The sequence below is a fragment of the Barbus barbus genome, assembly GCF_936440315.1.
Source record: "Barbus barbus genome assembly, chromosome: 34".
Taxonomy (NCBI): domain Eukaryota; kingdom Metazoa; phylum Chordata; class Actinopteri; order Cypriniformes; family Cyprinidae; genus Barbus; species Barbus barbus.
Genome location: NC_136762.1, coordinates 9117542 through 9139861, shown reverse-complemented (window position 1 = coordinate 9139861; position 22320 = coordinate 9117542). Strand labels below are relative to the sequence as shown.

The window sequence follows — 22320 nt, the reverse complement described above, 5'->3', positions numbered from 1 at the left end:
TTTTACGCTTTTTTTTCATTGTACTTAGTTGTTTAGTCTTCAGAAGCATATAACTTCCAAACAATAAGTATACTTAAAATTGTATACATATTATACTGTATTTACAAATAAGCAATCATCTGCATTATAATTCTGAAAAAAGACAAGGATATAGAGCATTTAATTGTAAATTATAACTTGCCCTCATCCTGAATTCCCCCAAACATGATCTTAGTATAATTTACCTTTAGTAAGATTGTTTAAAATGGATATATATCAAGAATAATTCTAAAAACACTGCAAATTTTTCACAATTTTGATCAGCATTTTGTGAAATGGAACCTGGATTTAGATTAGAAGTGAAAACCCAGTTTATCCACCACCATCATCATTATTGCTCATGGCATTAGCAGACAAGATATGAGAACTATATTTTGTCATTCTGTATAGTGACATCCACAAATACTCAGTGAGTTGATGGATCGATTTAAATCTGTATGACATACATGAAAGGTAATTTATGCATCAATCATTGCTTATACGGTCAGATGCCTAATGTATGCCCTTATGTATTCATTTTCATTAACTTTTCAGACTGGAAAAAAGTCCAGTCTTCAGATCACATGATCCTTCAGAAATCAAACTAATATGCTTATTTGGTACTCAAACATTCTTACTACTATCAATGCTGGAAACAGTTATTTGATGAATAGAAATTATTAGAAATCTATCATTTCACAAAAGCAAAATTCCCTGCAAAGCATTGAGAGAATGAGGCAAATCATATTTGACAGTTTTCTTTTATTTAGACAACCCAAATAAAAGGCACATAAAACATTGCGCAATGTGTTTACATAATTATTCTTGACATACATTTAAAAAAAAAAAAAAAAAAAAACGTAGGAATGTTTTTACCTTTCTGCTAACCGAAAAAAGCCTAGTCTTCATATATATACAAAATTACCAATGTTAATGTTCTAATACAAAAAGTCTTATAAAAGGTTATTTTACTTGTGTTTTTCCTTGCATGTGTCTATCGTAACTACCACATTCTCTGAGCTAAATGTTTTTGTACAAAGATATACATTCATTGGCCTTCACATGGGTTTGCCAATTTAATCAAAAGGATATGAAAGGACTGGACTCATTTTAAACTCTCCAATCCAAAAACGAACACCAAGTCTTTTCTTGTTTTTGCCCCATTAATGTTCTTTAAAAGATACTGATGCATAAGGAGTAACTTCATGAGCAATACATTATAGGATATAAAAAAAAAAAAAAAAATTCCTCAAACATGGCAATTTGATATTTCATATGCAAAATAGATTCTAAATCTTCACACACATTTGGTAAACAGTTAAACTGCAGTTGGCCGCCCATCGCTGAGCACTGCTCGTCTTATCTGGGAGAAGACTGATGCATTTCACGGTGGCATTTTCAGACATGCAGTTCAGGCACGGAAGTGACGCCATTGTGGAAGGACAAACATTTAAATCACAAGCACAATTAAAAACCCTTTAGTTTTTTGTTGTTGTAGTAGTGTTTTTTCAGTCACATTCCTCGAATTCCAGTTCTCAGTTGTAATAATCCACCTCTACCGAAGGCAACATTTAAAAACAAACAAAACGAAAACGGGCCATTAAACGATTTTTGCTTTCACATCCCTACATGTAAGTCCATGTAATACTAACTTAAGACCACAAATGCTTTGCTACTAGGTCAATGCTGGTTGGGAAACACTGGGGGGTGCGAGTTAACACAAACTAAACCTTATCCGGCGATTTACGCCGAGGCGGTGGTAGCTATGACATCATTATTTAAAGTACGATCACATTCAGCTGGTTTTACTCTTTGTTTGAGACTCATTCACATCACACAAGCGCACGCAACCCTGGTTTAGAGGGCCATGTGTGACTACATACCTTGCATCGGTTTCCCCATATAATAACATAAAACGGGTACGACAGCTGTCCGGCTCGGTCAAAATGAGGACTGAGAAAGGCATATTGCTTATTATATCCAACAGGGAAAGAAAATTGAAGAGAATAACTAGTTTGGGGATATCTGCGCAAGCCGATTCGGTTATTTTTAAACAGGGTTACTCCAAACATTATGACAAACCCTGAAAATTTGAAGGCAGTTTTGGTTTTTACTCTGAACAAGCAACAGAGGTTAACTTTACGCTCCTGTGACGGACGATCACGTCAACGGCTGAGGAGTATATGGCACCTCAAACCTTTTGAGGTGCGTCTCAGTTTTTGCCAATAAAGGGAACTGTTTAGTGTGTTAATTGCGTAGAAAATTAAGTCTGGAAGAAAGCGTTATGCGTGATTCTGTCCATAACAGGAGCAGAGTAAGTTGGGACACCCTCAGCAAATTTCCTGAGCAAAAGGTCCTAAGGAAAAACAGCCCTCGTCCTTCGGAAAGGAAGAGCAGAGACATCACGGTTACGAAACTAAATGCTCTTAAGAATAAAAATGGACCTTTCAGTGTTGAAGTCGGCCACTTGGTGACCAGGCATCTATGCGAACACTCAAAATATTTGATCTAAAATAATACTGCCGTCAGAATAATCACCAAAGAGATATGTTCAGTGCAAGATTGTAACTGTAAATGTTCAACCCCACTAAGCAGAAGAATATCCCAGCTATTGAAACAGAACATAATTATTCTACAATCAGGAATGACCAACTCCAAAGATTACCAATAAAGAAGAATAATTATAATAATAAAAATAAAAACACTGCTACAGATTAAAAGGCCTACAATGAAAGGAGGCCTTTTAAAAACTTATTCTAAATTTTCCTCATTTGTAGGTTATTGTCTCAAAAAAAAATAAAACCCTCTCATCTTCCATTAATGGAAGCCACTGTCCCTTTTGTTGTACGTGACTCATTAATATGCATAAAACTATGAAATACTGATAAGCAAGCTAACGTAACAAAAATAAAATCCTCACAGTTAATACTTGCCAAAGTCCTTAAACCATTAACACTAACAATGAAGCGCTCTGCTTCAAACAGCCGACTGGCAAGGATTCTCTGGCACTAGAAAAGTGAAATCACCAAACATACAGCATGTCAGTCTTCCACTCCATGCAATAACTATTTTTTCTGTCCGTCTCTAAACTCTAGACAATCTCTCAGCTGAGCGAAGGAGACGCAAAGTGCCAGCTAACATCCACATGATTCCTTGCCGCAGCAGACTGTCATTTTCCTATACTCGCCATTCCTCCAGGCTCTTTTTTCCCTCACAGCTGGAGAGGAAGACTAAAACGGGAGACATGAGGTTTACTAGGAGAAGGCGGGTGGGACGGTGGGTTCTACCAGGGCGGGGAGGAAGGCAGGACCTGCGAGAGGAAAGACATGCTTTCCATCGGCCTCATGGCGATGTTGAGCGGACCGGTGATGTTCATTGACATGGGCGAGGTGATGGCGACGGGATGGGCGATGTTCATGGGCGCCGTAGCTTGGATGTTGACCGAGGCGATGTTGACGGGAGCAGTGATGGTGACTGGATGCTGAAGGCTGACGGGGGAGATGTTGACCGTGTTGGTGGTGATGTTCATCTGGGCGGCGATGGTGACAGGGTTGCTGGCGGTGCCGCGGTTCATGGCCGTAGTGTTGGACGCGGTTGAAGCAGTGACTGATGTGACTGAGGCAGAGTTGCACACGTTGTTAGAGTCTGAACGGAAAAAGTAAAAAAGGAAAGAGTGAATAAAACATCGGGGTGATTTCTAGTGTTACACTGTGGGCAAGACAGAAAATGCAGCGTTCAGTAATAAAGATGGCCAAAGGTTAGTCTGAGAGTTTCAGGCTAGCAGCTGTTAATGCCCCTGTACTTTACATTTATTGATCTTATACATTTATTTTTACATTCGGTTTACTGCAATGTATTCCACATTGCTGTTGCAAAGTTGTCACTAACATATATATTTTTTTTAAATGGCTAGATTGTCAAAAATTACTTGTGATGGTCTTGAAAGTATCAGTAAAAACTACAAACCAATGTTTTGCATTACATACCAGCTTTTTTCAAATTAGCTTGTTGTTAAGAAATAATTTTTTTTGTAAATAAATATATTTTTTAAAAACAGTAGATATAATATTCTAGTAAATATAATACATTGTTAAAGATAAATGTTTCAAAAGGAATTGTTTACATTTTCTGTAAACACTAAATAAAATTGTGGATTGTTTGGCAAAAATCTAACATTTCATGAAAAATATAAATATTTCAAGTTATTATAAATATACAGCCATGGCCAAAAATATCGGCACCCTTGGTAAATGTGATCAAAGAAGGCTTGTGAAAATTAATCTGCATTGTTAATCCTTTTGATCTTTTATTAAAAAGTATTATATAATAAGTGTTTTTCTCAAATACACGTTGAACACAATTATTGGCACACCTAGAAATTCTTATGAGTAAAATATCTTTGAAGTATATTCTCATTCATATTCACAGTTTTGAGCACTCCGGGGTGATTATGAACATGAAATTATCCAGCAATGGCTTTCTGTTTCACAGAAATATAAATAGGAGGGAAAACAAAGCCCAAATTCCCTTAATCATCCATCACAATGAGAAAACCCAAAGAATATATTTCTGATGTGCAGCAAAAGATAATTGAGCTTCACAAATTAGTGAAGTGGCTTTAAGAAAAGAGCTAGAGCAGTGAAAATTCCCATTTCCACCATCAGGGCAATAATTAAGAATTTCCAATCAACAGAAAATGTTTCAAAACGGCCTGGAAGAGGACATGTGTCTATATCGTCCTAATGCACGGTGAGGAGGAGAGTTTGAGTGGCTAAAGACTCTCCAAGGACCACAGCTGGAGAATTGCAGAAAAGTTGAGTCTCGGGGTCAGAAAACCTAAAAAAAAAATAGTCAAACAGCCCCTACATCACCACATGTTGCTTGGGAGGGTTTCAAGAAAAATTCTCCTCTCTAATCCAAAAACAAACTCCAGCATATTCAGTTATCAGACACGACTGGAACTTCAAATGGGACTGGCTTCTATGGTCAGATGAAACTAAAAAAATTAGCTTTTTAGCAGCAAACACTCAAGATGGGTTTGGTGAACACAGGGATAAAAAGTACCCCATGTGTACAATGAAATATACTGCTGTATTTTTGATGTTGCCGGCCTATATTTCTGCTGGAGGTCCTGGACATCTTGTTTAGACACATGGCATCATGGATTCTATCAAATACCAACAGATAAAAAATCCTTGTTAGAAATCTTATAATGGGCCATGTTTGGATCTTCCAACCATACAATAATCCAAACAAAAACCTCAAAAACAACACAAAAATGGGTCACTGAGCACAAAACCAAGCTTCTGCTCTGGCCATTCCAGTCCTCTGACCTGAACCCTGTAACTGAATATCCAATATTCACAGTACACAGATAACATCTGTGGACTTTAAAAGGCCAGGTTTGGCACCTAATATTATGAAAAGTGAACAAAAAGGACAATTCCATTTTGTAATGGCCACATCAAATCACACAGGTGGCAAAACATCAGAAAGCACTAATTTATGTGGCAGGATCAAGAGAAACCAGTGGCACCTCTCTTAGTGTGAAAGTCATCCTAGAGGACATCTGAAAATTGGCATACCTTTGTTACAGGGGGAGGTGAAGCCGGCTTGGCCGTGGGTCTTGAGGTGGCTGGTGATGTAGGCGGCACTCAGCATCTTCCCGCAAATGTTGCAGGTGACTTTGCCTTCATGCCGTATCATGTGTGAACGCAAACGGTCTTTGGTGGCGAAGGCGGATGTGCAGGCCTGTAGTAACGGAAAGACAAATCAGTGTGTGGACAGAGTGCGACAGACCAATGAAACAGTTTGATTGTGCAGGAGAGCGAGGGGCATGTGCAGTCTTACAGTTACTTGGCATTTAAAGGGTCGTTCTGTGGAGTGTACGTGCTTGACATGACAGCTAAGATGATCTGGCCTGTTGGAGAGGAAATCACATACAATAAAAATTATGTCACTGTACATGGATGAAAACAAAACATGAACTGAACTGCATAATGATATTATTATTAGGGCCGCACAATAATGGTTAAACTGATAATCGCAAGTAATCATTATTATTGTAAAATTAAATGTCTAAAATGAATTATTGCACATTCACATAAGCACAAATCAAGAGAACATAACTCACATGGCTTATTTTACACCTCATCTAGTTTCCTGATGCATTGAAAACTCGTCCAACAAGAAGCTTTACAAAGGTAAACAAAAAAATATAACTTTTTAGAATTATTTAGAATTGTTGTACATACCGAGAGAAGCCTTTCCCACAAACGGAGCAGATATACGGCTTATGCACACCGCCGTCGTGCGAGCGCACATGGTAGGTCATGCGGTCCTTCCTCTTGAAACGCTGGTGACATATGGGGCACTCAAAGGGCTTCTCGTCTGAGTGTGAGAGCTTGTGGCGGTTGAGGTGGTAGACATCACGGAAGGCCTTGCCGCACATCTCGCAGCCGTGGTTCTTCTTCACTGGTTTGGGGGGTTTCTTGGGTACGGCCGGCTGCTGCTGCGGCAGGACCGACATCACGCCCGCGGCTGTAGATGCAGAGGTGGTGGCGGTGGTGAGGATGCCAGCCATCGTGGAGACGTAGGAAGGGTTGCCATTGTTGTCGCGTGGCACAGTGGAAATGAGAGACACCATTGTGGGCGCTGGGGTTGTCTTCTTGGGCCGTGACACCATCTTAATGCCCGTGTGACAGGACTCATGCCTCCGGAGGTGGTAACTGTCCCGAAAGGCCTTGTTGCAGTAGCCGCATATGAAGGGAGTCTTTGACTTGGGTTCCTTCTTTATTACTACCTGACCACCACCGCCGCCACCACCTCCTCCCGTCCCACCGCCCATGTTGTCTTTGAGGAGGTCAGCCGCACTGACTGGGGGTTTCTGGTCGAGTGGGATGGGAAGAACAGGCTTTTGATCCTGCGGCTCAGAGTTGAGCAGCGGCAGCAGGCTGTTCTGGTGCTGGTGGTGGAGGGCTTCATTGGCCTGCTGTTGTAGAAAGAGAAGACATCTTAACATATTGAACAATTCTTTGAAGCTTTTAGACCTGAAACAAAACCAAAACTGACAAAGCATATTTTAACACTAGTGGTAAAACGATATTGTTTTTTTGACAGCTGATGCCGATGTAGGGTGGCGGATGACGAATATATAAGTATATATTTTTATTTTAATTATAATTTATAATTATAATCTGTATTTATTTTAATGAATGTTTGAGAAATTTGAAATAATTTGAAATTGAATTATATTAAAAATAAATGTGTAAAATATACATACTTTAGGATTACAGAATCAGGAAGTTGTCATCTATTGCAGTATTTTTCACAAATAAAGAAATATTTAAAAATATATAAATAAAAAGTAAACACTGTAACCAACAGGGCACTCTGGGAAGTTTGTGTGCATTGGGTACGAGGTAAAAATGACATGAATATAACAGTGGGCAAATGGATAAAGCGAAGCATGCAGAAAACACGCGATCATGCAGGATACAAATTAACACTTTACAAGATCTCACAACTAGACTGGACTAAGTCCACAAGTTCTGTGGAATTAAATGTTTATTAGACATTTGTTTAAATGATATAAATGCGTATTTGCTGTATACTGACGGTAAACGATAAAGTATTATAATGTTTGCCTTTCTATTACTAATATTTAAGCAATTGTTATAATACTTTTTTGTATACCTTTTAATTCCTTTAACATTCTATTTGATTATCAGACAGACTTCTATACCTATTAAAAATAACTGTTAAACTGTGACAGCAAACAATGAAAAGGGAGAGCGCTCGATGGCCGATGTCGACATTTGAAAAAATTCAGCCTTGGTGATATCTCAGTCAAACACTAGTTTTTGAAGGATGCTTATGCTCAAAAATACAGTAAAACAGTAATATTGTAAAATATTTTTTTACAACTTTAATGTTTTCTGCTTTAATAGATTTTAAAATTTAATTTATTCCTGAGATGCAAAGCTGAATGTCCAGCACTCCTGTTTTCAGTGTCACTTGATCCTTCAGCTGATTTTGTGCACAAGTAACAATTCTTTTTATCATCAAATATTTTTGTGGAGACCATGATATTTTCTTTTCAGAATTCATTGATGAATATAAAGTTGAAAACAGCATTTATTTGAAATTGAAATCCTGTGCAACAAATGTCTTTCCTGCCCATTTTGATCAATTTAATGCATCCTTGCTGAATAAATATATAAATTTATTTATTGAAGGGGAAAAAAATATTTCTGACCCTTAATTTTAAACTTTTCTCTATTTAAAAAAATAAATAAAGAATGCTAAGGCTAACTATATTTTTTAGGGTATGGCTGATACTTGATAAATGGCTGATATTCAAGTTTTATAACATTTTGACTAAATAAATGAAAACCAAAAATTGGGAATTTAGGCATCATAATATTACAGTATGAAAAAAAACAAAAAAATTTAAGACTTCTAAAGATTACATGTAACAGGATTATTAAAGTAAGCATTAAGTGATGACAAAGATTTAAATTAAATACTACATACCAACCAATATATATTCTATATTAAATAATAACAAAATAAAAAACTGTAATAAAACCCGACTGTGTATCATTCGCTTTGAACACATGATGCAAACTCATAGCATGAGCTGTGTGAAAAGCCTGGCTGTGATATTATGTGCCAGTGTTGCTATTGGCCAGTATGAGGTAGACACGACCTCAGCTGAGAGACGGTGTTAAATGTTTAGCAAAAATAGAAACTGACTCATTTCCAGGGCATCTGTGTAACTTGGAAAACAAGAGAAGCCCTGACTGGGACCTAGCAGGGGGACAGTCAGCTGTTCAGTAAAGTGCAGGATGACTAATGAGATATTGGAGAGATTGAGAAAGCTGAACAGAAAGTGAGGGAGAGAGAGAATGAGAAGGAATGTGGACTGTAAGATGTAAGAGAACATGCCAAAAACTGTCCATAAAAAGCAACTCTTTAAGAAAAGAGTAACATACTTCAAGATGAGAAGCAGATGCATAAAAAAAGACGTAATTCCTGCCAAACATAATCCCTGTGTGACCAACTGGATTCTTTAGATCACGTCAGGGCAAAATGCGAATGTGCAGACGTGTGCATCATATCAGAGACTTCAGTGTTTTTGCACAAGAAATTAACAGCTTCCTGCAGCCTGCAAACATAAATCCACTGCATGTAAAATGATCTGAGCCTGTAATGAAAGCGGTTCCTCATGTGACTGGCCTCACAGGCTCAGGACGTTCTGCTAAACTTACATCATGTCATACAAAACAACGACTGCGAAACATGTGCAAAACAGCGTTCATGACATCTTTTTCTTTCAAGATTTATTTTTGGCATTTTTGCCTTTATTATGATAGGACAGATCAGAGCTAGCAGGAAGTGAAGTGGAAGAGAGATAGAGGGACGGGATCGGGATTCGAACTTGTGACGCCCGTAGCACTACAGTGCTGTATGTTGGTGTGCTGCCCACAAGGCTATCGGCGCCGACAACTTTACATCTAATAAAAACGTGGAATTTAGTGCAATACAATAGAATGCATTAATTCAATTTTGGAGTAAAAAGGCAGTGTTAAAATTCTAAATTTGTTTAGTGCGCTACAAAAGAAACAATCTCATATTGGTTTAAAATGACATTAGGGTACAAAAACAACAAGAAATATAAATTTTTGGGGCTAAACTATTAAATACCACAATAAATAGGAGAGGATAAAATATTTTTTATTTTAGTTTGTTTTAGTGTTGGCCAAAATCTGTTACAGGTTAAGAAATAAAAACACAACAGAACATGATTATAAATTAAAGAACAAACAACTGTTACAACAATTACTGAGAACAGAAAAATCCAGCATAAGTGAAATAGACAAGGTTTTATAATCAGCAAGTGTTGCAATACTAAATAATACTCAAAAAAAAAAAAAAAAAAAAAAAAAGTAAATTAAAACAAAAAATATAAATAAAAGCAATATTTTGTGTAATCCAAAAAAAAAAAAAAAGTCTTCAGGCAGAGGGGGGGATTGAGTGGAGGTCGGTAGAGCATAACTTGCTCATAAGGGGTGGGGCCATTGGTTGGGGGGGGGGGGGGGGGGGGGGACAACCCTTAGTGTAAGGCCTAAAACAAGAGCAGCTGAAAGACTATACGACTATTAGGCTCCCCATTCTGCAGCTGCCTTCATTGTCCCATTGGTCACGGCATCCAGTTGGTGGGGTGGGGGGTGGGCATTCACCAACACAATTGTACCACTGAGGAAATATAGTAAAGCCTACAGTAACGAGAGACCTGCAGGCTGGACTTGCCTCCGACGACGGCCGGGGAAACACTATGCCACATTAAAGCTTACAGGTTTACATATCTTAAAAGTATGTAAGAACAGACGTGTTCAGTTTGCATTTTCACCTAAAAACCACGTAGGAGGTCTTTGTAAGCTTTATTAGGTGGCCTTGCTCAACAAAATGTGCAATTAGATGGGAAACAGCTGCTTTGGGAGCTCTGAACATTGTTAACTCAGCACTATTTGCTGATATGGGTTAGCAGTCGTTCTATGAGTGTTTTTGTATTTGCATGCATTCAAATTTGCCAAGCATCAAGCTCTTCATGCCGCTTGGATGATTTTAATACAAATCCACACTGAAGGCTGAGGTCACTCCAACAGAAATAATATGGAGGGTGAACAGTGTACATAAACATGCAAGACTTGTAGGTACTTCCAAACGCAGATCTAAATCTGACAAGCGTGACTAAATACAAAATAAAACGCTGCTATGGTGAGCTTATATATGTGACCCTGGACCACAAAACCAGTCACTGGAGCATATTTATAGCAATAGCCAAAAATACATTGTATGGGTCAAAATTATAGATTTTTCTTTTATGCCAAAAATCATTAGGACATTAAGTAAAGATCATGTTCCATGAAGATATTTTCTAAATTTCCTACTATAAATATATCAAAACTTAATTTTTGATTAGTAATATGCATTGCTAAGAAATTCATTTTGGACAACTTTTAAAGGCGATTTTCTCTATTTTGATTTTTTTTGCACCCTCAGATTCCAGATTTTCAAATAGTTGTATCTCGGCCAAATATTGTCAGATCCTAACAACCCATACATCAATGGAAAGCTTATTTATTCAGCTTTTAGCTGGCGTGAAGTATAAATCTCAATTTCCAAAAAATGAAATGACTGGTTTCATGGTCCAGGGTCACATATTTGAACGACGTATTGGTACATATGATAATCTGCATTGTGTACACAGCCATATTGTGGAAAATGGACTTGGAATTCATAATATGATATAAAAACTGACACACTCTGATCTGCTGCGCAAGCTTCAAAATTTGAACTGTGATCGGTGAAGACAGCAGATGCATGGTTAAATCTGTTTAAGCCTATTACAGCCGTTCCTGTTGGTGGAATAGAGAAAAATAGCTTAATAACAATGCCAAAATTAAACATCTATGGCATCAAAACCAACATATCTGCTCATGTAATCTGTCAAAAAACCAAAGACAAGAACAAGAGCAAGCAGAACTCCTTTACTCCAAAGACAGAAGCCAGTGAATCAGATTCTTGTTTGCTGCAGACGGATTAGGAGATGCCTGTTGGGAGCTGGACAATGCCTCGCTCATGAATAACCTCCGACGCCTGCAGAACAATGAGGAGTGACGCGCTAGACCATCATCTCATTAGATGCTTCATCACATGGGTGGAATCAAGCAGAACAATTAAGCACTTTTTTATACCAGTTTTAATAAATCACTGATCTTGTGGTTTTAAAACTGATGTAAGTTTATTACAGTGTAAAGATTTCATAGAGCCATATTAGGGAATTATAAGGCATTTTAGAACTTTGAGGAATATTTTAGGAAACAAATATTGTGTTGTTTATCTCTTAAATGTCTGTGAATTCTGATCGTTACTGACAATATCTAGATCAGCATTTGAGGTAAAGCTTGCACAAAATCAAACATGGATTATGAACGGTGCATGCAAGATAAGCAGCGTGAAGAAACTTCTGAGTATCATTCAGTAGACAAACATGCATAATTGTGGTCAAGAAAGTTTCAGACAGTGTCTAACAATGAATCTATGCTCACAGAAAAAGCTAAATCTGATGTTGGAGTTGATTGCACAATAGTTTCAGTGTGTGTCCAAATAAAAATAAGTGTTAAGATGATGAAGCACACACTGAAGTAGTTACAAGCCTTCCTACCGTTAAATCCCAACAACATTTTGGACATTGTCTGCTTCTATTTCCAAGTAAATGCATTTTGAGAAACTTTTCTGGAACAAAGCCTAGAGCCGTAGAGCGCTTCAAATAGTTTCTCTCCCAAGAGAAAAGTTAATAAAAAAAGCTTAGTCACTACTTTCTTATTCTCCGAATAATAAGAACTTAACATACATATCTTGTCTACATTTATTAATTGGTTTGATATTTTTTTTAATATAAAACACTATACTAATTTTAGTATAGTGCTAGCAACACCATGTTCTTGGGTTTTATTCCCAAGGAAAGCAAGAACAGACAAAAATGTGTACTTTGAATGCAATGTAAGTGGCCTTGTATAAAAGCTTCTGCCAAATGCATAAATGTTACCAATGGTTCCACTGGTAAATTACATCATTCAGTGGATCTCTAAAGAATAGCACCTAGTAATTCCAATGCATTCAACAGGTAACAACAGTTTTCACAGGTTTTCACTTATTTAATGCATTGATTCTAAATGAAAATTACATAGCATTTTAATCTTAATGGTTAAATGAAGCGAAGACTGCAAAAACAACCTTGCATAAATATAGTCTGATCATTTGTGTCAAAAATCAGAAATGCATAAAAATGGATTCTATATATCAATTAAGAGACATAAACAAATACAATCATCAATATCATTGTAAACATTACATTGGTCGATCTCTACAAAATGGCACTGAATCACTCAGCAAATGAGGAACATCACAGGAATTCGCCATAAGAGTGAACAATATTTGCTACCTTTATGTTAAGTTTAAAGTACAAGCTCATATTAGATCAATGGTAAAGAGAGTTGCATGCTGTCAATAACAGCCCTAACCTAAGCATTCACATTTCAGTGCAAACATGCACAGATTCCTCATTCATCAGTGCAAAAGTTACATTTGCACCTCACATACCAATGCAATGCATGCTTTAATAACATCAATCATTACATGCATAAGCATGGGCTGACCATACAGTAAAGTTCAACTGCAAAACACCTTTTTATGGCTGGAGTAAGAAAATAAGTCCAAATTTAAGAGCTGCTTTCAAACTTAAACAACAAAGGTTCTGTGAGATTTTGGGGTATCATAGTAATGTTCTACAGTAGAGAACCTCTACAGTATTTTTGCTTTCATCATATGTAGCTGAAAAGATCTTGAAACACAGCCATTATCCCCATGTTCCCTCCAATAAAAGTAGGGAGCTGCGTTAACAACAAATAAAAAAAAACACAGGAAATTAAGGAGAATCAAGAAGATCGATTGGGAAAGAAAATTAAGTATTAAAAAACTGTGCCAAAAATGCACATAAACATCGTATTCTATTATTGCATTCGCAGACATGGACGTTGCGTCTGGTCAACACATCCAAATTGTGTCATAACAAAATCAATGAGTACACAAAACTAAGGAATAAGCTGTCAGCAAAAAGTGTTTAACTTAAGATAAAAACGGCAAAAAGCACGTAAAAAGAGTGTGAAGGAGAAGGAGAAGGGGAAAAAGAGGGAAAGAAATCCCTTATGTCTCCCTCATAGTTCACAGCTGGAAGTCTGGGAGAGATGCAGCATTAGCGGCTAATGTGAGCTAGCCTAGCTGCCATTGTTTTTACTGCCTTAAAACCCCGCTTTTAAAGCTCAAATATCCCCGCTTCGCGCTGTTTTTAAGAGTCCCGATCGATTTTCTATTTTTCTCGCGCGGTTGGGATTTATTTCGAACGGCTGGCTTACCTGAAATAAAAATGAACTCCAGCTCGGCTCCATTGCAACACTTAAAAAAATCTGCAGGAAACCTACAAGAAATCTACAACAAAGCAGCTAAACATGGCAGCTGCTACAACTTCCTGTAACCCCGAGGGCCAAACCATTTCATCTGATATACAGCCGCTGCTGCTGCTGAGATTCTGCCAGCTCACTCCATCACAGCGCTGCACTCACACACTTTAGAGCAGCCATACTATTTATTTTTAATCAAACATTTATGCATTTTATCATTAAACGACTTTTAACACGACCAATTTAAACTGAATGTCAACGATGTCGAAAGTAACAACCAGAAAACTGTAAAATTAATATGCATATTTTAGCTACTACATAAGCAACTGACTTAAAGTAAAATGTAAAACATTACACATTTTTATTATTTATTTATTTATTTATAGTTTTCAATCAAGTTAAAGCTGTTGCATTAACTAAGACAATCTATTTATAATTGACCAATATATATGAAATACAATAAATATTAAACACACACACACACACACACACACACATATATATATATATATATATATATAGTAGTCCACATTTGAAGTGAATCAAAAAAGTTAATCAAAGTTGTCCTAAGACAAGAACACATTTTGGTTTTAGGTTTTAGGACAGCTTTGATGAAAGGTTTTGATCCACTTCAAATGTTGACTATTATATGTGTGTGTGCGCGCGTGTGTTTTTGTGACAAATGAAGACAAAATTTGTATAATGACATGGATATGACATAGGTATTACAAAGAGAAGGTGATTTATGAGGACATTCTCAGTTTCCCCATATTACAAAATTAGTCTTTTTTTTTTTGTTGAGAAAGTAAAACTGCACAAAGTTTCCTGTAAGGGGTAGGTTTAGGTGTAGAGCTAGGACAATAGAAAATACGGTTTGTACTGTATAAAACAATAGAAGTCTATGGAACGTCCCCATAATTCACAAAAACAAACCTGTGTGTGTGTGTGTGTGTGTGTGTGTGTGTGTGAGAGAGAGAGTTTTGGTGTCCATTAAGTGAGAGGACCAAATGCAAAATATTAAGATTATGTACATGGAGTAACCAAGACAGATGTCGAGGCAGTGCAAATTATGTTTTACTCTGGATATTGTGTGTCGGGGGCAGATGGTGAGGTATCCTAGGGAAAACACTGATGATGTGCAACATGTTAACTGTAAAATGCATATGTCTGTCTTTTGTTTGCTTGAAGATTTTTTTTTTATTTGCTTATTTGCATATGAAATATTTTCATCCTTTAGCACAGCAGATACTGTAACTTTAAAGTGATCAACTTTTTCTTACTATGATTTTGAAGTGCTGTATTGCACTTGAAAACTATATTTTAAAGCATATTTATATTCTTAATTCAAAAGACTTCACAGAATTAAAATTTTCCCAAAAGTAATTTTTCATAATTGAATTATTATTATTTTAAAAGACTGTTGGTTTTCCTTGTTTTGACCCAGAGGATGACATATTGTGTTGTGTATTAATAATACATTTCAACAGAAAGCCTGAGTTACTTGACAATAATTCAATAAGAAAAAGATGAGTGTAATGGGTCAGTACAGATTAAATTTGGTTTATTTTCATATTGTGTGTTTAACGATTTACCATGCAGAAAATAATTTCATTAGCTTTCACACTCTCAGAGCACGTAGGACAAAATCTCTCATGAATTAGCATTGTTTCTCCATTCCAGCAGGTTCTTTTGAACAATTTGTTTGACTGGTCAGGGACATTCACAGATGTTGCATCCTATTGTATTTTTAAATCTTTGTAACATTGTACATTGGGACTCTTTGTCTGAATACAGTACAATGAGGGTTTGGATAGAAGGCTGTGGTCAGCCCGTTTCGCCCAGCTCACACACTGAGGTCTTTTCCTGGTGACAAACAGACCTTTTTTCAAATGTAGCAATGCAAATTTAATTTTTTGCACATTTTGACATTTTTGTAAACAAATTATCCAGAGGTAAGTGTTTTTTTCTTGTCTGTTTTATTATATTAATCAATGTAATGGTCATGATGTTGTACAATTTAGTTAAATGAGTGAGCCATTTCATTGTCCTACCAAATTAAATAATGACTGTAAGAAGGATAATTCAGGATAATTTAGACATTTTTCACCTAAATGGCAAAAAGTGTCCAAATTTACACAAATAATCAAGCAATTAGATTAACCATAAATACATTTAAAACATGAAACATGCATGATGAACACTCTGGCATCAAAAATTTAAATTTTCTGAAATTTTGCCTTTAAATTGCCTAAAGAGTAGATTATTTAACTCTCTTAAAGGAATAGTTCACACAAAAATGAAAATTTGCTGAAAACTTATGTAGCCTAGATGAGTTTCTTCATCGGAACAAATTTGGACAAAAGACAGTTTAAAGTGGATTTGTTTCTTACAAACACACAGTTTTTCACTTCACAAAGTATTGATTGATGAACTGGAGTCATGCTGTAGATTATACTGTTTTTAGCAACTATTTGAACTCTTATTCTGATGGCACCCATTCACTGCAGAGGATCCGTTAGTTAGCAAGTGATGTAATGATGATGTAGTGATGTTAAATCTTTCCAAATCTGGTCCGATGAAGAAATACACTCATCTACATGTTGGATGACCTGAGGGTGAGTAAATTTTCTGCAAATTTTTATTTTTGGGTAAACTATTCTTTCAAGAAACTAAATTTTATATAATAGATGAAAACATAACAGAAATTCTTAGCCTTTCCACTATTTCCTTGTTTTCTCCAGATTAAAAAATGGGGGACTGGTCAATTCTGGGCCGATTTCTAACAGAGGTTCAGAATCATTCGACGGTCATCGGTAAGATCTGGCTGACGGTGCTTCTGATCTTTCGCATCCTGCTGGTGACCCTTGTTGGAGACGCCGTGTACAGCGACGAGCAGTCCAAGTTCACCTGCAATACACTGCAGCCGGGCTGCAACAACGTCTGCTATGACACTTTCGCCCCCGTCTCACATTTGCGCTTCTGGGTCTTCCAGATTGTGCTGGTCTCTACACCTTCCATCTTCTACATCATCTACGTGCTGCACAAAATCACCAAAGATGAGAAGCTGGAGACAGAGAGAGTCCAGGCAGAGGCCAAGAACCCCGTGGGAGACTATTCCGGGCAGCTGGAAGGGGACGATGTCAGACTGGGATATGGACACCAGGGAGAAGAATGGAGTGGTCAGGATGAGGAAAGCGTGGAGCAAAGTCTCCTGCAGGATGATTTCGGTGAGGTCGGCAAGGATCCAACCACACTCTCCAGTCAGGTTCTCCTCATCTATATTGTTCACGTCTTGATCCGCTCCGTCCTAGAGATCACGTTTCTTGTCGGTCAGTACTACCTGTTTGGATTTGAGGTGCCTCATTTGTTTAGATGCGAAACGTACCCTTGTCCGACACGGACTGATTGTTTTGTGTCACGAGCCACTGAAAAGACCATTTTCCTTAATTTTATGTTTAGTATTAGCCTGGGTTGTTTTCTCCTGAACATTGTGGAACTTCACTACCTCGGATGGATCTATATTTTCCGCATGTTGTGTGCTGCCTGCTTCCTGTGCATCAGGCCAGAGAGGGATCTGTATTCTCAACGCAACCCTTTGCTGTTACGCCTCAGACACTCAATGCGGAGCAGGCTGGTCCTGCAGTCCCCCACAACCACCTTGTGTGAAGAAAAGACAGGGACGGCTTTGCTTTCACACGCCCCAGCAATTTCCTTTGAGACTGACTCTAGTCTTGAATGCTCCTCAAAGAGGAACCCAGAGGAGAGGGAACGCATGAAGCTGAAATTGGCCAACATGGCTAGATTTACTGGCAAAAAGTCCTGGTTGTAATGTGTATTGATGGTTTTTATTTTCTCTTGTTACATTAGCTCATTGTAAATTACAGTTTGAAGCCTGTTTCACACACCCTGACCATCTTAACAAGTTACAGCTTTCACAATGCATGTGGCGGTTCTGCGTCCAAGAAGAAGCACTGAAAGTCAACTTTTGGAGCACTACATGCTGAAATCAGCAGAAAACAGAATAACTTCTTATCAACAAAATCTAAAGAGAAGCTTTTGATTTACAGCTACATAAAATGATGGAGCGACCTATTTGTTTGAAAAAAGACACTTGTTTTTCAAAGGAAATACTTAATGTAAACTTGCTTAATGTAAGAAATTCTGTAAATATTTGGCCCAGTGTACTGTGTTAATACGAGGGAATCTTCTGTATTGATTTTTGATAGGTGTTTCATTTTGAATTACGCATTGCATTGTGTTTTAGGGTTGCCTGTACTGGTAATTCTCTACTGGTATTACTATTTTCCGTTTTTTATGTGTCTTTCTCCTACATTGTAACCCAATAAATCATTTTGAGTGTTTAGCTCAAAATGAGCCCACAGGATATGTGAAACAGGCCTGAAACTTTTAGTGATTGAACATTATGTTGTGATCTTTTCAGCTGAGCTTGTTTTGAGTTGAGTTGTAACATTCAGTGCCATTTTGTGTTTGATTCAAATGCTTGCAATGCTTGACCTACATTTTTTTTAACCCTTTTAGAGCTTTTATTATAAATCATGATGCGCACCTTTCAAAAATTTTGAAATGTCATAAAAACGAATATTATATATTCAGCTAAATGTCCGCATATGACCATCACATTATGTATATTACATCTCCTTAATTGTATTATTACTTGATTGTTTTCTCACTAATGACATCCATGAGATAATTAACATGATTTATTATTTATTTCTTTGTGACACTGAGACGCATATAATGTAGTGTCATGCACAACAACTCTTGGGCCAGTGCTTTATCTGCGCATGTAATACTTACTTGTACATTAGGTTGATCTGAGTGTTTATTTAGATTCATATGCAGTCCAAATGCTTCTATATATGCAATGCACAGTGAGAGATTGCTTGATAATCAGAAAAAGCTTACTTTTTAATTTATGCACATTTTTATTTTTTGAGCAATTGAAAAGTAAATATATTTTAAGCTGAATTTCTCTTAGATTTCATAGTATTGTTTCTTTTAAAAATAGGGCATGTATCAGAAAATTCCACATTATATTATTAAGCAACACAACTGTTTTAAAAAGTCATAAATGGTACAGCATATTAGAATGATTTCTGAATGATCATGTGAGTAATGGCTGCTGAAAATTCAGTTTTCCCATCACAGAAACAAATTACATTTTAAAATATATTAAAATATAGAAAATAAATTATAACAATATTTCACAACATTACTGTTTTACTGTATTTTTCATCAAATCAATGCAGCATAAGAGACTTCTTTCAAAAACATAAAAACAACCCCTAACTTTTAAACGGTTGTGTATGCTGATAGGTTTTGTCTATCACCAAAAAGAGAAAAGAGCACTTAAAATAGAATGCATGCTTGATCAGAAAACAATTTACAGAAAAGGCTTGTACCATCTTTATTAGCTCATTAGAACATAAAATCAACAATATTAACAAAAATATTAATTTATATTACCCTGAATTTAAAAGATACTGAGCACTAACAACAAGAGCTGACCTCCTCAGCCACTGACTTCTCTCCACCAGGCCATAAGGGGGCACTGTTTATTTTGGAGCCCATTTTAACAGCTTCATTCTGAACGCTGTCCATCCCAATCCTCTTCTGGATTTCAGAAGCCATTGTTAAAAATGCCTTCTCTACGTTGTTTGCGTTCTTTGCACTTGTCTCCAGGAATGGGATTTTGAGTGACTCAGCAAATTCCTGTAAACAGTGCAAATGAAAGTTCAAATATTTGCTTGGATCTGCCATTTCTGTAGAACAGACTTTACCATAAGTTTGCATTAGCAGAGGGCTTACCTTTGCTGTGGTAAAGTCTACCACCTTTTTTGAGGCAAGGTCACTCTTGTTACCGACCAACAACTTGGAGACATTTTCACAGGCGTAGCGATCAATTTCTTCTAACCATTGCTTCACATTGTTGAAAGACTCCTGTAAAAGCAAAGTACTTCATTAAACATTCTCTGTACCCAAAATGTTAACATTTTGTAATATTTAAAAGTATTACCTGCTCTGTGACATCATAGACAATTATAATCCCATGTGCCCCTCGATAATAGCTGGATGTTATTGTTCGAAATCGCTCTTGCCCTGCTGTATCCCACTTCAGGACAGAGAAACATAAAAAAATGTTACAAAAAAGCACAACACATGCTTTTTTTGCAAAAAGACTAAGAAAATGTGAGAATGTCATTCTTCCTTCAAGCATTTAGGGCCTTTTTGCCAACACTTAAGCGACAAATTATCAGTTTTTGTCATTTTACAAAAATAATTTGATTTTAAATGTCTTGTTCCACAAGCGTTTGTTTAAAACAGATCTAATAATTATATGAAACAAAAAGCAACACAGAGCCTGACACAAACCAACTAGCTAAGTCTTATTATGAATGTATATACAGTAAATGTCTGTAATATCTATACTCACAATCTGCAGTTTAACAGTCTTCCCCTCCATTTCGATAGTTCTGATTTTAAAATCTACTCCAATAGTGCTGATGTAGCTCTCTGTATAGGTGTCATCCTGTTACAATAATTATGTGTCATCAACAGAATTATCAACTTGTTTCTTACATAACAGATTCTTAAAAAAAAAAAAAAAAAAAAAAAAAAAATTACATTGATAAAAACAACTGGCACATAGATTTGAAACATCATGATACGAATCATGAATAATAGAAATAATTTACATTTTTGTGTCAACTACTTTAAATGATTCACTGAAGAACTTTTAAACAGAAAATGATGGGTAAAATATTAAGCTTACAGCAAACCGTAGAAGTAAACATGACTTTCCCACACCAGAGTCCCCGATCAGCAGCAACTTGAACAGGTAGTCACTGAGAAAAACATTATAATATTAATAACATGTTACTGTACTGGCATACATGCTCAATTTAAGCTGCATTTTTATTTACCTATTAATTGTGGGCAAAATTGATAATACTAATATTAATGGCACAAATTAGAGGCCTCCTCTATTCATTGCAACTGAAGAAAGTCTGTCGACTGCTAGCAACACAATGTACTGTAAACAAAAAAACTAGCACCACAATAATATAGACAGGCAATCTTGAGCCAAAAGTACTTACTACTCAGGATTCATCCTTAGGGGTTATTAATAGCAGGATGCTGTTTGAATGTGTTTCAGCTTGATTATCTTTGTTCAGCTGGTTTCTGTCCTTGGAAATGCAAACAGCAACTACCTTGGCAATAATGAACCCAGATACTGCTCCATCATTTATTCAAGCCTTGATCAGGTTACAAAGTGGCCATTACCCATTTCTTAAAGTTGCAGGCCTGTAGTAGTGACAACAAGGGAGATAGGCATGGCATATAGAAAATAATATATTGATTTCTGCTAAATTCTGAAGACAGAAAGCTGTCCGTGAATTATGTAATTATACCAATCACCCAACATGTTATTGCAGTGTCAGTACAAGTTAATCACTAAAAAAGTAAAAACAAAATAAAACAAACTAAAAGTTATAAACCTCATGAAATTCATATTAACAAGCAAGAAAAAAAGAAGAAGAGTGAACCCAAGACAATCAATCACCAGTAACCCGGCCAAAAACTAACTTGTAATAGCAAATCACTGCCGCTAGAGGACGCTGAAGAATGAGAGAATCCACTCGCCTCTTTGTTGAATGTTAGTCAATGCAAGATAACACATTCAACTATTACATTACAGAATGGTTTTAACATTGTATAAATAATTTTTTTTAATACGCAGAAGATTTTGTCAAAATAATAAAATGAAATAAATAGGCGTATGTTTTGTTTGAGAAAAGGTGGCAGAAGATTAGACATTTGACAATGATTGAAAACATCACCACAAATGATGAATTAATGTACAATCCAAAGTCTTTTTTTTTTGTATTTTTGTATTTTATGATTCACCCTTTATGACCGTCAGGCTGAACATTTGAATTGTTTTTACAATTTGAATGTTTTGAATAGTTTGAGGCACACATTTTCAAGTCTGTTGCTGTTACACAGTGTTGTTGCTAGTTTTATTTATAAAATGATTTTATTTTCATACTTTTGCTTTTACATTACAATTGTTTGTCTGTTAGAAATGCCATTCTTTCATACTGAACAGTTATGGCAATAATCTTGCTGCAAACAGATACAGTAACAACAAAACAATGCAGGCCAAGAGAACCAAGAGGGCCAATTATTGTGTTCCCTGGACTCAAGAGGCTTACTGAAAATACTGCAACAGAAAATGACTCCATGAAGTCAT

At 36.5% G+C, this 22320-nt stretch overlaps 3 protein-coding genes across 3 annotated transcripts; 1 reads left to right on the top strand and 2 right to left on the bottom strand.

The window, feature by feature from the left end:
* Positions 1–761: 761 nt before the first annotated feature.
* LOC306854019 (vascular endothelial zinc finger 1-like) lies at positions 762–14205 on the bottom strand. Its single transcript, XM_079391800.1, has 5 exons — positions 14001–14205; positions 6273–7009; positions 5869–5938; positions 5604–5769; positions 762–3663 (listed from the first exon to the last, which is right to left on the bottom strand). Exons 1-5 carry the CDS (start codon positions 14031–14033, stop codon positions 3302–3304), a joined length of 1368 nt encoding a protein of 455 aa, XP_079247926.1. The 5' UTR covers positions 14034–14205; the 3' UTR covers positions 762–3301.
* A 2589-nt stretch (positions 14206–16794) lies between these two features.
* On the top strand, positions 16795–17874 carry LOC306854002 (gap junction delta-2 protein-like; the record flags this gene model as incomplete). Its single annotated transcript, XM_079391775.1, has 1 exon — positions 16795–17874. One exon carries the CDS (start codon positions 16795–16797, stop codon positions 17872–17874), a length of 1080 nt encoding a protein of 359 aa, XP_079247901.1.
* A 1682-nt stretch (positions 17875–19556) lies between these two features.
* On the bottom strand, positions 19557–21177 carry LOC306853874 (ras-related protein ORAB-1-like; the record flags this gene model as incomplete). The annotated part of the gene is made up of 6 exons (XM_079391538.1): positions 19557–19778; positions 19875–20006; positions 20083–20178; positions 20500–20595; positions 20839–20911; positions 21164–21177. 6 exons carry the CDS (start codon positions 21175–21177, stop codon positions 19557–19559), a joined length of 633 nt encoding a protein of 210 aa, XP_079247664.1.
* Between the last annotated feature and the right edge of the window lie 1143 nt (positions 21178–22320).

Bases quoted from the DNA above. Each gene is read 5' to 3' on its own strand.
- LOC306854019 (XM_079391800.1), bottom strand. From the start codon at position 14,033: ATGGAGCCGAGCTGGAGTTCATTTTTATTTCAG. The intron at 5,939-6,272 runs GTATGTACAACA...CCTCTCCAACAG, and splicing joins TGTGGGAAAGGCTTCTCTCG to GCCAGATCATCTTAGCTGTC. The intron at 5,770-5,868 runs GTAAGACTGCAC...CCGTTACTACAG, and splicing joins CCTTTAAATGCCAAGTAACT to GCCTGCACATCCGCCTTCGC.